This window comes from Octodon degus, unplaced genomic scaffold, assembly GCF_000260255.1.
Source record: "Octodon degus isolate 3935 unplaced genomic scaffold, OctDeg1.0 scaffold00018, whole genome shotgun sequence".
NCBI lineage: Eukaryota > Metazoa > Chordata > Mammalia > Rodentia > Octodontidae > Octodon > Octodon degus.
The window spans coordinates 3,591,143-3,608,912 of NW_004524594.1; the positions used below are offsets into that span (position 1 = coordinate 3,591,143).

General features: G+C 45.7%; 1 protein-coding gene across 2 annotated transcripts in view; it reads right to left on the reverse strand.

Moving 5' to 3' along the window:
• Positions 1 to 17,770, reverse strand: part of Ext2 (exostosin glycosyltransferase 2) — a 139,948-nt gene that overhangs the window by 21,850 nt on the left and 100,328 nt on the right. Inside the window, exon 10 of one of the 2 annotated variants that reach the window (XM_004627024.2) lies at positions 16,304 to 16,470. The exons of the other annotated variant lie outside the window; for it this stretch is intronic. Within the exon in view, the coding sequence (XP_004627081.1) occupies positions 16,304 to 16,470 (167 nt within the window). The remainder of the gene's footprint in view (positions 1 to 16,303; positions 16,471 to 17,770) is intronic. 2 annotated transcript variants of the gene reach the window in all.

Below are 17,770 nucleotides of genomic sequence, written 5' to 3' on the forward strand. Positions count from 1 at the left end.
TGTACAGCAATTAAGCACTAGGAAGAATGTATGCAATGTGTTAATTATTGAAACTGTCCTACCAATTTGATTTGAAACTGTCTCATTGCTATTTGCTTCTCAATAAAATTATGAAAAAAAGAATAAAAGTAATTAAAAAATTAGAAATGATATAGAATTTCACTAAACAAAAAGATAGGGATTCAACAATGGTTGTTAGGACTGGCTAGATAGCTTAGTGGATAAAGTGCCTGCTTAGGTAGACATAGGGACTGGGGTTTGATCACCGGCGTGCCATGCCAGCCCCGCCCCCAGGGCATGCTAAGACAGCAACTGAGATTGGGCATGGTGGAACATGCCTGTAATCCCAGTGCTTGGGAGGCTGAAAACAGGAGAATCACTATGAGTCCGATCTGTGTAGTGAGAGCCAGTAGACGCTGTACTAAATACATTTTTAAAAAAGGTTGTTATATTGCATATTGTCTTCAAATTAGTTGTTAGATTACCAGAGATAAGCATGCAAAATTAGTCCAAAAAATTTAAAAAGAACAAACAAGATTTAAGCATTAATTGTTCCGTTCAACAGACCAGTAGAAATTAGCAGTACAATTATCCCAGTCTTTCTGTATATACACATATACATTTTTCCCTTCCTTCTTTTCTTCTTTCCTTCATCTTACCTGTTCCTTCCTTTTATCTCTGCTGTTTTTCCCTTTGAGCAGTTTTTTTCCCTTTCATTAAATGCTGCCTTGCCAAAAGTATCCTGTAGGGCTGGGGAGAGAACTCAGTAGAATAAGCGCTTGCCTGGCAAGTGCAAGGTCCTGAGTTCAATCCCTGGTACCCCTCCAAAAAGAAAAAAGCATCCCGTAATGAGTGCTAGCTGCTGAGGCAGAGGCACAAAGCCAGGGGCTCTGAGGGCGCAGTGAGGAAGGGTGCTGAGGCTGGCAGTGCAGCAGTTCCTCCCCTGGAACTTCCTGGCCCAGGGAGATGCACCCGCTGCACCGGGACAGGAGTCCGTAAGCAGAATGCATCTTCGATGGGGATGAAGACGGTGATGGGAGCTTGTGCCCTCCTTGGAACAGCCAGCCGTCCGTGCCCCACCTGAGGTTTCATTAATGCCTATGTAAACAAATTCTGAACTTGCTGTTTTAATTTGCTCAGTGGGGAAGAAAAAAGTGCCACTCCACTGTAATTCCCAATTGGGTGCTTTTTTCAAACGGTCAGATGTTATTTCAATGTTCGGCATACATATTCGATTTCCTTGCCTTAATATTTGTTTGACTTGTCCTCCGGTAGGGACTGGGTGCTCCGGCGGCTCTGAGAGGTCAGCCTCCAGCGCGGGTCTCTCAGCACCTCCGCGACTCCTGGCCAGGACCAGGATCCTCTTTCAGCAGAGCTTGCTGCCTGTGTGCACACAAGCTGTTTTCCCTCCGTCCCAGGAGGGTCAGGGTGTAAATGAGTGCAAGCTGGAGACAGGACGAGCTGCACAGACCAGTTAGTTCCCTGGGCTGCACACAGGGAGCCTAAGCCATGTGCAAAGGACCTCAGTGACGGTCCTCTGACCGCAGGCTTCCTGCTGGCTGTCCCACAGGTGGGAGTGCTCATGGAAAGAGCCCTCTGGCCACCTCTCCTCTAGGACAGTTCTCTGCAAGGGGGCTTGTAGGGACTGAAAACAATTGGAGGTAATGGGCAGATTTCCTTCTTAGTACTGTCTTAGTATTTTTCTAGACTCAGAAAAGGCACTTGGAGGACTCAGATGGATACAAGAGTGTGCAGCCATCGGCTCTGTCAGACACTAGTGCAGATGGCACAGTGCACTGCCTCAGTTTCCCAAAGCCTGCCTATGGCAAAGTGGGCCCAGCCACACTGTAAATACACCTTAGTGTCAGGCCCAGCATGGAGCAGATCTGGAACAGCCTGCCCAGGTTTGATGCTGCATGTATCAAAGCCGGCCAGATTCACTGAGTGCCTGTGCCCATCATGTCCGCAGTTGCGGGGCTGACTCTAGAAGCAGCCTGTGCTCAGCGACCGTGGCCCACTGCCTGAGAGGGGACGTGGCTGAGCTCCCAGTCTGTCCAGTCACCGTGGGATGGACAGGGGAGGCTCAGAGATCTGAGTTGGCCATGAGGTGAAGGCCTGCAGACCTAGAGGTGGTTCTCAGTGAAGACTGGCATTTCCGATTGTTACGCTGCCCACCCACTGCAGGTGTCCCTCCTTTATGGTTCCTTTTTATTAGTACCAGCTGTGTGAGACCCATGTGTCTCAAGGCCTTGATGAACCCAGAGGTGTGTCTGCCTCAGGGCCCAGGGAGAGATGGACTAGGTCAGTCTGGTGAGCCTGTGGCATGCCTGCGGCAGTTGGCTGTGTGTTACCAACGAACACTCTAAAAAGTTCACCATCACTGGACTAGGTGGTTCCAGGTACCATAAAGGGAAACATTTCTGCAGAGACCATGGTGCACTCCAACAAGCCTGGGCACATTTCTAAGACTTCAACTTAGGGCTTAACATCTTCCCACTGGCCTGAACCCCTGATACGCATGACTGTGTCACTGGGCAGCTTGCACCAGCTGATGGGACTGGCCCATGCTGCTCCTTGGGACAGTCACGCATGTACCACTCATGGCTCAAGTTGGCAGAAAGGCAACACGTTCAAATCAGAGCGGCCTGCAGTGAGATGTACGAGTTACAGCACCGGCGATGTGCGACGTCCAGGGAGGGAAGCAGTCAATTCCCTACTCAAAGAATCATGACCACAAGGCTGTAAGATCTGATTCCGCAATGTGGTCACAGTTGCGTATTGCCTTCACAGCCGCGATTTGTGGCCCCCTCCTGGGCAGGACCCTGGGGACGAGTGGGCATGACAGTTTCTTCCTATCTGCTCTCTGTTTTCTTTTAAAGACAAGTACAGAATCTAATTCTAGGATAAGTATTTACATCACTCCGCCATTCTGTGAGAAGAGAAAGAGTATTTACAAGCACAAACCATGTCCTCTCTTCCGCTCTCCCTGGATGAGGATACAGACATGTATGAATCTGACCACTTCTGTTCAAAAAGTGAACATTAAGAGTTTCAGCTTGTGTTCTCCAGTTAGCCACGGCTCCTCAGCGTGCACTAACTCCATTCAAACACTAAACTTACTGATTCTCCTCCACCACTACCCTCTAAGTGGCATCCCTATCTCCAGTCCTTATCACAGATGCACCCTGCAATCGGCTGCTCTGACCACCAGCTCCACGAAGAACACGCGCTGGGCCCAGCCTCCCGCCAGCTGCCTGGCCCCCGAGCCGCCGCGCCTCAGGCCAGCCCGGCTGTCTGCTTGCCGCCCCAGCTTGCTCACGCGCACAAGCTCACGCTCACTCTAGTGCCTTTGCTCGTGGTGTTTCCTACCGCCAAGGAGGGAAAGCCCACGCAGAGAGGGCCTAACAGGGAAAAGCCTGCTGTTCTGCTGTCTTCCCATGAGCCCCTGGGAGTAGTGACTTGCCCCGGCAGCTGTGAGCAGACAACACCAGTACACGCTCACAAGTGATTAGCACCCAAGAGTCCTGACACGCCCTCCCACCTGGTGTCCTAGGCTGCAAGAGGAAGGGCATCAGCTCCTGTGCCGACCACCACACTCAGCTGCTCCTGACTGTATCACCTGGCTTCTGAGCGCAGGACATTTCATATTTCAGGTGAAAAATGTCCAACACTTAAGTGCTAATAACTTTTTATGGTTGGAAATGTGGATCAAAGTATGAACGGAAAAATAAATTCACAGGTTTGCGCGTTCAGCCAAGTCTCCATGGCTCATTTTCTACCACATGTTGTGAACTGCCTCTCAGAGGCGGGGGAGGGGAGCAGGACTAAGTTGCTTTTTATTTCCCAGCTCTTTTAGGCCTGAAATAAAAGCAGACAGACTTGGAAAAAAAAAAAAAAATCAAACATTCGAGTAACATTATACACTGCTACTGTTCCCCTAGGAGTCTCTTGCAAATGAGTATCAAGGACTCAATAGATACTTTCCTGGTAAAATACATAAACAGATAAATAAATTATCCCAGGCTGAAAAGAATTTCCACATCTGGTAGCTCACTAGGGCTTGTCAAACAAGTCAGAAACATGCAGGGCCAGAGAGGATTGTTCCTAGCTCCTGACACCAGGGCTGAGAGCGATGGAACGCTCCCAAGGCCTCTGCCTTCCAACAGGGAATGTGACCCCACTGGAACAAGCAAGCGCTCCCCAAGCTTTGTCCAAGTAAATAGATAATATACGGCACTAGGTCCAAATGTCTGTGTGTACCAGTCCCCAGAACTGGCTGGGGCAACCTTTGAGGGTTATGATCGATGTGCGTTTTAACACCTTAAAGAAGTAACTTAATCTCTTTGTACCTCAGTGTCCTCAGCAATAAAGTATCAGGTGACAAGATGATTTCTTCCCTGTGTCTCTTTCAAATACAGCTTTGGGGACAGGGTGCCAGCAATAGGACAGCAGGCAGCGAGCTGAAACTTGTGCCCCACCAGTGGACGTCTGGGGTGGTCACACGTGGGGTCTCCTCTATCAGGATTAACATCACTTGCCTGTGCTAGGACTGACCAAGTAGGACAAGGCATTGTTTGGCTCAAGTAACTTCTCCTGGGAAGGGATTCAAGAGTTTATGATCAATTTTCAAGCTAGTGTTCCAGGAAGATCGTCCCCCATGCTTTATCTTACATTGATTTCCTGTAACACTAGGCCCAAATGTCCTCCTCAAAGCTTTGGGGAGTGTGTGATCTGGGAGCTGGCCTCTGCCCGAGGCTCTGGAGCCTGCTGCTTTCAAATGGTGCCTGTAAATCATTCCTCCCGACCCCGCCACGGTACTGCCTGAGCACGCCTTCACATTTGTGAGCAATGTGCAGAACTCCGGGTGCCTGTCTGCACGCTGTGCCCCAGGCAGGCACTGCTAGAATCTTGCACAAGGCAGGCTGTGGCCCACCGTGCTGTGCTCCAGTTCCTTCCGTGACAATGACCTCTGCATCCTTCTTTCAGCTTCTAGCACGCTGCTGGATCCTCATGTGTGTGTGACCCGTGACACAGGACAGCCAGGGGTACTGTGGTACTTTTCCACCCTCGACTGCATCATACACATCTGAGCTCTCACGATAATTGTACCCAAAGAAGTTTTAGGAAGTCCTACAGTCTGTTCTTTCTTCATGGAGAACTGGTAAACTGATTGTGGATCAGAGGACTGCCAACTTCTCCTTTACCAAAAAATTACCAAATGGGAAGATTCTCTCTCTGCACTAAAATTTCTTCAGAGAAACAGTAAGAAACAGATCTGCTGTATGTTTTCTCTTTGGTTCTCACACTGCAAATACTGCATCTGAAGCACTTTTTACTTAAACTAAGACAATGAATTTAACTGTCACAGGTGCAATAAAAGCTATAGAAGACTAGAAATGGAGATGCTTATTTCATAGAACAAGCAGGGATATATTTTGATTATATTCAAATTAAAAGTATTGGGAACACCAGCCCCACTTAGTTAAGACTTAGTTATAAACATTAAATTCATGACTGCGGGATGAATCCTTCTTAAGAACACACAAAACACTTCCAAAGTAGACATCTTAGTAGACCACATAGTCTCAGTAAAAATAAAATCATACAGACTATATTTTTTTCATGGCAGTAGAATCAAATGAGAAATTAATTAAAAAGATAACTTAAAATTTTGATAAAAATCAACAACATAATTTTATATAACTGAGTCAAAGACAGACACACAATGGAAATTACAAACTAGTAAGAGCTGAAGGATAACAGAAATCTAACACCACACAACTTGAGAATGCACTTACAGTAAAGCAACAATTGATGCACAGATCAGAAAAGTATTAAAATCAGTGATCTAAGAAGCCACAAGTATAATGGCAACTTAAATTCACAGAAGTAGGAGGATCAATCAATAGAAATTATCTAATATGGACAACATGGCAAAAATATGTTGAAATAAGCAAGTAGAGCCTCTGGAACTTACAGAAGAGGCAAATAATATGAAATATTAGTGTCATTAGCATTTCAAAAGGAAAAGAAACGTGGGTCTAAAAATTTCAATAAATAGTGGCTGAAAACACCTCCAAGTTTAGCGAAAGACATAGTCATAGAAAGACATAGAAAGCAGTCAAGCAAAGAGTAATTAAATACAAAACAAATATACAAGGAAAAAACCCAGTAAAATCATAAATGAATTCTTTCCCTTTTTTTTTTTTTTTTTGGCGGAACCAGGGATTGAACTCAGGCCCTTGCGCTTGCCAAGCAAGCACTTATTCTATTGAGTTATCTCCCCGGCCCCATAAGTGAATTCTTTAACAAGAATTGTGATACTAATATACTTTAACAAGCTTAGCAAGAGAAGGAGAAAAACAAAAGCTACCAATATCAGGAATGAAATACAGTGTACTATTTCAAATCCTGTAAGTTTAGGCAATAATGAGAGTATTATGAGTGGTTTTCTACCAGTATATTTTTGTAATTTAGACAAAATAAAGTGATTCCTTAAAAAACACAACCTGTCAAAACTGACAAGAAGGAACGGAGAGTCTAAGTAGCGGCGGAGTACTAAGGAGTAGAGGCAGCAGCAATTTGCAAGGGCTGCATGAAAGTCAGGGGAAAGGGAAAGGAGCTGAAGGTTAGGAATCAGCCAAGGTCCTGGGCAAGCTCTCAGCCTGCAGATTTGCTTTTCTCTGGGTATACGTGTATACGTAACTCGAGTTTTCTCCTTTTCCTTTTCAATTACTATTGAAACAGGAGTGATGGTACAATTTATTTAGCTCATTATTTTATTCTGTGACTGGCTATGATTTGCTCAGCTTCTTGAGCTCATCTATGTCTTTCGCTAAACTTGGAGGTGTTTTCAGTCACTATTTATTGAAATTTTTAGACCCACATTTCTTTTCCTTTTGAAATGCTAATGACACTAATATTTCATATTATTTGCCTCTTCTGTAAGTTCCAGAGGTTCTACTTGCTTATTTCAATATATTTTTGCCATGTTGTCCATATTAGATGATTTCTATTGATTTATCCTCAAGTTAACTGGTTCTTTCCTGTGACCTCCATTCTCTGAATGAGACTATCAGAGAGTGTTCAATTTTAGTATTATAAAGTTCAGTTCTGATATACCTAGTTTATTTTTTATATCTTCTGTTTCCTTGCTGAGATTTCCCATCTTTCCACTTGTTTCGATGGTGCTCATAACTGCTTCTTAGAGCATCTTTTTATGAAAGTGTCTTTAAAATCCTCAGAAATGTCATGAGTCTGTCATTCCGATGTTAGTATCTGAGAGTTCTCTCTTCGTACTAGAGTCACAATTTTTCTGGTCCTTGTCTCATAAGAAATGCTGGCAAAGTCTAGGCACTGCCATAAAGTACTCCTCTTTTAGTTTTCTACTTTAGCAGGCAATTTATGTTCAGAATGCAGGTCCTGGACCCTTTTTGTGGGCTGTGGATGGAATGTCAATTTAGTTTTCAAAGCCCTCTCAGTGCTGTTCTAGTCTGTCCACAATTTCTGTGCTACCCAGAGGCGACATGGAAACCTGGGCAGTGTCCGACACCACAGCTTATTTCTCAAGGCAGTTTCTGGGTTGGGTCTGTCAGTTTCCTGCATGGGCTGGTCCAAGGGGGAAGGTGGAGTGTGCCCAGGACTTCAGGCACAGATTACAGAAACCCTTCCCAGCTCCTGCATCTGCCCTCCAGGTGGGAAGGGGTTGCCCATGCTTGCTGCAGGCAGGGTGTGGGTGACAGACTAGGGAGGAAGAGGCATGTCTCTGCTCTTCTTGCCCTCTGTGGGCAAAGGACAGGAGCGGCCGCAGGGCTCTGTCAACACCTGTCATGATATGCTTCTAGCTGGTAGGGCCATCCCTGGCTTCGTGTTTGCCCAGACTATAGTGGCTGTCTCCAGGTGGAGAAAGTGGATCCTTCTGGATTTCTTTCTTTCGACAGGGTCTTGCTATGCAGTCCAGGTTGGTCTTAAACTCACTATGTAGCCAGGCTGGCCTTGAATTCATACCAATCTTCCTGCCTTGGCTTCCTGAGTGCTGGGATTATAGGCATGCGCCAACACACTCGACGAATTTTGTTGTTTTCATCTGTGTGGATGGGCATCAAGGTCTCTCTAGCACGAAGGCTGGGACACATACAGGAGGCAGGAAAAACAAAACAAGAAGCCCAAGGGAATTCGTCACTGAGCCATTCCTCAGACACTGCCAGTTTGTCATCTTTGGTCATCTTCCAGAATCTTCTGCCCCTTTCTGTTTTTTTTTTTTTTTTTGTGGAACCGGGGACTGAACTCAAGTCGTTGCGCTTGCCAGGGAAGTGCTTATTCCACTAAGCCATCTCCCTGGCCCCTCTTTCTGTGTTTTAGCCAGGGATTTTATTTGTAATCAGCAGGGATGGGGTGAAACAAGCTTACTCAATCTTATGCAGAGCAGCAAGTCTATCATTTATAGAAATATTCCTGATGAGCTGTGGCTCAGCGAAAGAAGAAGCTAACACTCACCCAGAGTCTAGCACTACGACCATCAGGCGAGGCCGTGCATGCGCAAGGCAGCTGTGTCCTCCTAATGGAAGCTCAGCTTTGTGTGGAAGTTGGGCAGCCAAAGCAGGGGACACCCCTAGTCATTCAGTGGTAGTCTGGCAGTCCCCCATTTGCCTTCTAAATTCTGCTTTGCATGCTGGGGCTGAAACTGCCAATTACAGCTCACTTTTGCCAGGGGGCTTCCCAGCAGCTCTGCCAAGAGGGGGCGCCAGCAAGAGACTGGGGGCCAGGAGACTGCAGCTGACCCACTTCCTGTTTTGTTGGCTTTTCCTGCCTATGTGGCATTTGCGCAGGGGCAGGTGTTTCTCCCTGCCTCATCTTAACCCTCAGAAGGACCAGCAAGAGGCACAGGGTGGCCCCTGCGCCACTGTCCCTTCCTCAGGGGTCCGCAGCTCAGCATGGCGGCCTCTAGGCCAAGCTTCTAGGTCCTAACAACTCCAACCTCTTCCCTTTCTTTTTTCTTCCTCATATCCTAGAGGCCATGGAAGGCCCCTAGAGCGCTCCCCTCTTTCAGCCTCCAGACCTGCTCTTTCAGCTGTGCTTCCTGTATGTGAGAGATTCCACACGCCGATCCATTCTGCTGAAACAAGGAGCGTGAATTCCCTTTTCCTCAACAACATCAGTGCTTCCTTGTGAATAGAGGAACCTGAAAGAAAATGGGTGTTTTTTCCTCCCAGAGGTCTTAACAAGTGAGTATGATGGTACAGAAGCAAGAATTGGGAGCTTTATAATTAAGTCTTTAAGGTGGCACGGCGAGAAGAGCGCTGAAAGGACCGCTGGTGCCACCAGTGCCGCTAACTAACTGGACAAGTCCTTTACGAGCTCCAAAGAGCTCACAGGTTGGCTTTACCTCTACTTATCTCTAAGTTGCTTTCCAAACTAAAACTTCAATAAATCACCAATAAAACCAGCTGGGCCTGGACTGCTTTTTTAAAAAAGAAAAAACTATCTATAGTTTCAATTTTCTTTAATAGAGCACTAGCCAAACACCATGTATAAGTTTTTGAAAGTAGTAATTTCAAAGAAACCTTCCATTTCACATAATTTCTCACAACACTCTTTTATTGCCTGTAAGACCTGTAGGAACAAGCCTCTTTAGTTCCTCTATTTCTAATAGTGATTTTTAGCTTTTTTTTTTTTTTTTTTTTTTGAGTGGTCAAGGTAGGAGTTTATCCAATTAGTTAATTGTTTCAAAGAGCAATTCTTGGTTGTTAATTTTGTCTGTTGATCTGTTTTTTATTTCACTGATTTACTATTTCATTCTTTCTACTGGCTTTAAATTTAATTTACTCCTCTTCCTCTTAACTTCTTAAAAGAGAAGGAACTTTTGGTCAATGATTTTAGACCTTCTTTCTATTTTATTTACATCACTGTTGCTTTGAGACAGGGTCTCGCCATGTTGGCCAGGTAGCCTGGCACTTTCTAGGTCTTCTGGTGTCAACCTCCTGAGTACCTGGGACCATGGTGTGTGACACAGGTTCATGGACCTTTCGTTTCTCTCATATAAGCTCTTCAGGGCCATGAACTTCCCCTAAACACTGCTTTAGCTACATCTCACAAGAGTCTGTTTAGCTTGGCAATATGGTTTACTTAGAGTTGGAAAAATCAGCAACTTAAAGAGTCTTTTTCAATGAGTTCTGACAAGTATATAAAGCTATATATAAAACCACAACCATAATTATAATACAGAACATTTTTAGCCCTGCACTCCTTGCCCTCTGGCTGCCAACCTTATTCCCTAGCGTTGGCAGTGTAGTTTTCATGCTCTGGAATTTCATATCCATGGACTCGTACAGGAAGCGGTCTTCTGCATCTGAATGTCCACCTAGCATGACAGAATGTGCACTGCATGTGTTGGCATTTACTTTTGGTCACTGCTTAGTAGTATTTCACTGAATTTGTGTATACAATTTACTAGCTAATGTTTAGGGATTTTACAGTAAAGCTATGAATACCTGAGTACAGGCCTTTGTGCAGACATTGAAATTCACCTCTTTTGGAAGCTGGGCCATATGGCAAGTGTTTGTTAAAATTTGTTAGAATCTGCCCATATGTTTTCCAAATGAGCTGCACTGGTTCACATTTTTATTGACAACTACCTTTTCACATGGTACAATGTGAAGCTTCAACACACGTATACACTGTGGAAGAGCAGGTCAGGCTAATTAAAGTATGTACCATGTCATATATTTATTGTTCCTTTATGGTGAGAACATTTAAAATCCTCTATTTCAGCAACTTAAAGTACACACTTGGAGGCTGAGGCAGAAGGACAGCCAAATCTGAGGGCAGCCTGGACTATACAGCAAATTCAAGGCCAGCTTAGACTATATATAGTAAGGCCTTGTTTTAGAAAACAACCCTCCCCCAAAAAAACCCAAAACAAGAACCCCAAAACCAAATACACACATGCATACACACACAATTTACCACGGTGTGGTGGATCACTAGGACTTCTTCCTCCTGGCCAACTGAAATGTACCTTTGGCCAACCTTTCCCCTCTCCCAGCAGCATACCCCTAGCATTTGGTATTCCTAGTCTAAGCTCTGCTTCCATGGGCTTGAATTTAAGGCTACACATACTAGCCTAAACAACACCATTGGCTGTTCTGTGCCCATCACTTAGCAGAACATCCTCTAGATTCACTCATGTTGTTTCAAAGACAGTCTGTTATTCTGAAAAGCTGCCTGGTGTTCCGCTGAGTATGTATATACATTTACCTAGTGATGGACATGGCTACTGATTTCCCATCTTGGCTCTTGCTAACAACTTTGTCATGAACACGGAGGCTATATTATTGTACTAGCTTCAGTTCCTCTGGGTATACGCCCACAAGTACAACTGCTGGATCGCAATGTAATTCTGTTTTGGTTTTCTTTGAGAGCCTCTATGTCATTTTATGAAATGACTATATTATTTATATTCCCACAAACCAGGTATGAGGGTTCTCTTTTCTGTACAGCCTCACCCATCTCTGGACAGTGGCTGCTCTAACGCTATCAGGTGATCTCTTGGGGTTTTAATCTGCATTTCCCCGAAGATTAGTGATGGCCAGTGTATTTTTATGTATCTGTCAGCTTTCTGAGAACTGTCCCCTATGGTCCTTTGCCCACTGCCAACAGAGCTACTTCCTATTACTGTATGGTCTTGAGTTCTTCATGTATTTTGGACGTGAGCTTCCTATCTGATGTATGACTTGTGAATATGTACTCCTAGCCTGGGGGTTGTCTTTCTTTCTGCTGTTTCCTCTGCTGTGTAGAAGCCTGTTAATTTCATATAATCCTTTTGTCTCTGCTCTTATTGCTCTGTATCTTTTGTTTATTACTGAGTTGTGGGGCTCTGACATATTTTGGGTACAAGTCCTCTGTCACATACATGTTCTGAAAATACTTTCCCCAATTGATAACTTGTCCTTTTATTCTTCTCAGAAATGTCTTCTTCTAAGTGGTGGTGTGAGTTTTGACAAAGTCCAATTTATCATTCTTTTTCTTTTATGGCAATTTGTCTCCTAAAAACACAGCCTAATTCTAGGATACTAAGGTTTTTCTTCTGTGTTTTAAGAAGTTTTATAATTTTGACTCTGACATTTGGAACTAGAATTCATTCTGAGTTGTTTTTATATAGAACATATGGTAAATGGGATAATTCTTTATAAAACCATATGGCTATTAGACGTTGTGGCACCGTTCAGTGAAAGGACTGCCTTGTCTACTGGCCTGACCCTGCTTCTTTGCTGGAGTAAACTGACCAGATATGCAGGTTGGACTCTCCCTCTGGCTTCTCTCTACCCAGCATCTCAGTGCCTTGACTGTAGCTTCATAGTAAGTCTTAAAACAATGCAGTGTAAGTTCTGCAACTGTGTTCTTTTTCAGAACTGCCTTGGCTTCTTTTCATTTTGAGACAGGGTCCTCCATGCTTGAGCTTGTGCTTCTCCTGCCTCAGCCTCCCACAGTGCAGGGGTTACAGGTATGCGTACCACACCAGGCTGTGTCTTGTCTTTTTCAGGGCTACTGTGTTTCAATTTTAGAAACTGTTTGTCAATTTTAGTAACAACAACAAAGACCCTAGGGGATTCTGATATGGCTTGCTTTGAATTTGCACAACAATTTGGGGGAATCTTATCCCTTAACAACCATGAGCCTTGGGGCCTGTAAGCACGGTGCATCCTTCCTTCCATGAAATTGCTCTTTTAGTCTTCAGTTTCTCTTGGCAGCCTCTTGAAGGTTCCACTGGACATATCTGGCATACACTTTGTTAAACTGTCCGAGTATTTCATTTCTCTTGTACTCCAAGAATATAAATGCAATTCCTTTTTATAGCTTTTTGGTAATGTAGCTGGCATAAAATAAATTGAATGTATTTGAAGTGTATAATTTGATATGCTTTAACATATATCAGTAAACACACCACCCAGTTAAGAGAATGAACAGACCCGTTTCCTCTTGCTTCATAAATCCCCATAATTATGCCGCAAGACACTCCCATTGCAGGGTGTGCCAACAGCCCCCTCCTGCCTCTTGCTCGGTTGTGGTTCCCTGCAGAGCTGGCTCTGGGTCTACCCACTCAATTCTCGACGGGCCGGCTAGCGCTGGTGATGCTCCATTTACCAGACAATACTGAGTACCCACTGAATACAAGTGCATGGGGAAGGCACAGCCGACACGGGCAGCGAAGGACACGGCCCTGGTGACTGCTCTTTGGTGCTGGCATCTCGGAAGGAAAATCAGACATGGAACAACATGGTTGCAAGTGGTTATTTGCATGCAATGAAGTGCACAGTGCTCCGGACCCATCCTAGACTGGCGGTTGCAGAAGCTTCCTTAGAAAGCACTGCCCAAGTGAGCGTGGAATGACTCAGGAATTAAGAAAATATGCGATCCCAAGGGACTATGGTAAGTGCCACTAGGAAGCGGCTCTGGGCTCCAGGATAACACCCGTGGGATCTGAATTTTTAATAATTTATTTATTTACTCAAGTCTCTAATTCCTTCAGATAACTGAATCCTACGCTTTGGCATAAAAACAGGATATAGGCACACTGTCACCTTCTGCCTTCAGAATCAATGCTAACGTGAGAGTCCCCTCCAAGAGAAACCTCCCTCTGTATAATGACAGTGTCTCTCATGAATCAAAGTAGAATCCTTAAGAAAATAATGAGAAGTACTGTCATCCCCAAAAGAACAACAGCAGGAGCTAAGGCCAAGTGCATAACCTCAGGGACGTTACCACGGTGCACTAAGCCACGAAACTGTTGATAGATACTCGTTTCTTTTTCCCTCCCATTTTTGGTTATTACAGATAAAACCCTTCCTGCCCACTACTTGGCAAGGTCTCTCAATAGGTACTTCTTATGGGTAAGGACTCATACTCTTATCCAATGTACAAGGTAGCCTTAGATGTGGCTACTGTCCTTGCCAAGAATAAACTAAAACCCAGAGAGAATGAATAACTTGCCCACAGTTACGCAGTGGTTGGCTACAGAGAAAATATCTGGGCATGGAGCTTTCCTCACTTATCCATGCTGCAAATCAGCATGCAAAAAATACTGCTACAAGGACCCTAAAAAGCAACAGGGGTGGGGATTCCTGAGCATCCATTAGCACCAAAATGACTTGGCAATGGACAACAATGTTCTGGTGGCTCTGACAGACACCATGCAGGGGAAACATCAGGGAAGGTGGTGTGGTGTCAAACAAACTTGAGATTAAGTGGCCATGTATCACAGTTTGTATCTGGCTGCCCCCCAAAGCCTCATACAGTCACACAGGGGACGCTTTTTCAGAGACAGCTGAGTCTGGAGTTTGTGACTGATTTCTAGTGCAAGGCTGGGATCAAGGGTGCTGGGATTAAGGGTGGGTGACTGCTGGATCAGTCCACTGACTGGATTTGCTGGATCAGTCCACTGACTGGATTGGCACCACCCTAATCCCAGCAGTCTAGATAAAGGGCAGAAAGAAGCTTGTTTCTTCCCTTTGTTCTCATTTGTTGCTTTTGGTCTCTTCCGCCAGCATGAACTATTGCCCCCTGCCATGTGCCATCCTGCCTTGGAGCCAGCTGATTACAGACTGAAACCTGTACAAACTGTGAGCTACATAAACCTTTCCCCCTTTAACTTTTGGTGGGGCATTTTATCTCAGCATTGAGAGAAAAGTAACTAAGACACAAGGCTCTTGCGCTTTTTGCTCGTGTCATCAGGAAGGTTAGCTAATACTGCCGAGTGTGAGCACAGAGTGGGGAAGACAAGTGTCAGAGTCCAGAGGCACTGTGTGTGAGCACAGGGACTTGGGCAGGACTGCGGTCACTCACATAGCAGGAGGTCGTAACAGGCTCCCTCGGTCCTCAAGCGTGAGTCTTAAGCACTGGCATGGAAGGGAATTCAAACCATCCGAGGACAGCGGTGAACTGTCTACCTTTCTGTACGTACGTCCCGTGGACTGACCGGAAATGAGGGGGCACTCTGTTCCCATGGCCACCTCATTCTGAACAACTTCTTTTCCCTCTCCCTTTTGCCACAAAGATAAACATACACGTGGAGTCTGAAGCCACTATACACAATGGGGGAGGAGACCGTGGTAGGAAAACCCTGTTTTTTCTCATGACTTGGCTAGAGAAACAAAGGGCAGTTTGCACTTTTCTTGTTTTAAAGGGAATACTGGTGTGCCAAATGTTAGCTGACACCTGACAAGAGATAGTGTAAAAGTCATCTCTGACAAAGATAAATCCCAAAAGATGAATGCATGTTTTATTAGCTACACTGGCGCTTTTCATTGGCCACTGTAGTACTGACCAAGGCATTATACATCAATCTCTTTCAGAACAATTTCTTTTACACTCAGCTGGAGCTATATTTAAAAACAGGACATAACAGGGAAATCTTAAATGTTTAATTTTTGGTGGTGGTGGGTTCTGGTCTCTTCCCCTTAAAATACACCTTTGATTTCAGAGTCTCAAAATAAATTTCTTTAATAAACACATGTACCAAGTACAGCTTCATTTAATAACATTTCATGATTGCTTAAGAACTCCTAATTCAACAAATCGCAAGTCAACCAAAAAAAGTGACTGCCCGCTCCTCCCCAAAAGTTGGCGGGCCATGGGGATAAACCTCCTCACTGTGCCGTGCCAGCTGTGGCTAAGTGATTCATGCACCCCTGTGCTCTCGCTGATACACTGTCACTCTCTGCGGCACAGGCCCCTGCCGTTGCTGTCCTGAGCACAACGGTCCTCTCTGACAGGCCGAGTCAACTCCCGCTGCCTCTCCTCAGCCTGCGCTCAGGCACTTTCCCCTGGGAAGACCTTTCCTAGTCTCCACACTTAACCCCTGAACCCAGCCCAATCCATCAGCTGCACCAAAAGAGCAGGGACAGAGAATGCTTCTCCCTGAAGACAGCCGGCCAGCCTCACTGCTTGGATCAGCCAGCGGGCAGGCCAGCGGCCCTTGAACTCTGTCCCTATGAGTGGCTGGCATCGGGATGTCAAGGGTCTGCTGCTCAAGGATGCAACTGGTTAGAACGCTATAGAGGCGCTTGTGGAGCTGTCCCCTGCGGCCCCTATGGGGCCTCCTCATGCTTGCTGTTTGGGACGGGGTCTCCCAGGGTTGTTAAAGGACGGCGTCCTAATCCATGCTCTCCCACACAGCTTTTGAACTCTGCTGGGAGAGTTTTGGAATGATGACTGGAGAACGACATACAACGCTCTGCTTCAGGAAAGCCTAGCAGGCAGAGCGGTAGGCAGTGAGATCTTACATACATGGCTTAAACCTCCTCACCTCGTAACCAAACTGCAGCTCATCGGAGGTCAGCATGATGATGTCGTCGTCGATGGCCAGCACGGCCTCGGTCTCGATTTCGTCGTAAGGGTAGAAGCGGTTGCTCAGCTTGTTTTCGGCGGTCCTCACGACTTTTAGTGGAACTCGGATTTTGGGCCAAAGGGAATCTGGAAGAAAATCAGAACTGGGTATTCACTACTTGCCAGAAGTCTGTGAGGAGATGAAGTGTTGCAAGTTCCTATCGCAGGTGAAGTGGAAGGATCAGCCTGTATCTGTGGCTTTCAGCAAACTCAGCTCTGCAGGAGGACATTGCTACAGCTTCATTTTTATCATAATAAATATGTATGTACACATTTCTACCCTCGAAATCCTCACAACACTAGTTCCTCAATATTGTCTTAATTAGAACAAACAAACTGGTTTCAAATCACAAGCGAGAGGCAGAAGGGCCAAATGACCAGTATTAGGCTTAGATCTGATGATTTAATGAGATGTCCCCGAATCTCATGTGTGGATGGTGACAGGCCATGGGGGCACTGTGCTCATCCGAGGGCAAATTCAAGGTCGAAGGTGCTGTCAGGAGGGGCAGCGTGGCTGGAGGCGGGTTACTGGGGGGCCTGGAAGGCTGCGTTCTTGCTGCGGGCTCCCCCTCCCCTGCTTCCTGGCTGCCAGAGGGGGAGCAGTTCTCCTCCCCAGGCCCTTCCACCGGCCAGTTCGGCCCTGAGTCAGTGAACCACAGCCTGAGCCCACTGGGCACTGTGAGCTACGTCTATGTCTGTGCCTTTACATTGTGGGTGTCTGTGGTATTTTTTTTTTTTTTCTTTTTGGCAGTACTGGGGATTGCACTCATGACCTTGAACTTGCCAGGCAAGCACTTATTCTACTGAGCTATCTCCCCAGCTCTGTCTGTGGTATTTTGTCCTTGCATTGGGAAAGTGACTAAGACAACTTGACAAGAGTTTATGGTAACAGTGACACAGCGAGTCTCCGTCTTGGCCACCTCTACCAAGTCTTCTGCAGTGCACTTCCATGAGGTGACCCAGCCGTGGGCCGCCACGTTCACAGCCAAGGAGCCCACACCAGGGACACCTGCCTCACGGGCCCTCCAGCCCTGCCCCCACGGGGCTGCTGACACCCGCACAGTGGCAGGTTTCCCCGGATGAGTACTGCCTTCCTAACTGAGCACTTCACACCCTCCTCCTGACTCACTAGATCTGGATTCCCATCATGACCAATTTACAGAGTAAATACCAGATTTCTAGGTCCAATTATGTGGGATTTTCTAGGATACTCAAGAAACACCAACCCACAACTTGCCACACATTTTTTTTTCTCATTCTACTTGAAATAATTGGAACAATTTGACCACAGTCTCTTCACTGTAACATGCCACATTCAGTACAGCCGGAAGTTAACGCTTCTTTGCATAGCCCTGATGTGCAGACTTCAGTGTTCTTTTTTTTTTAA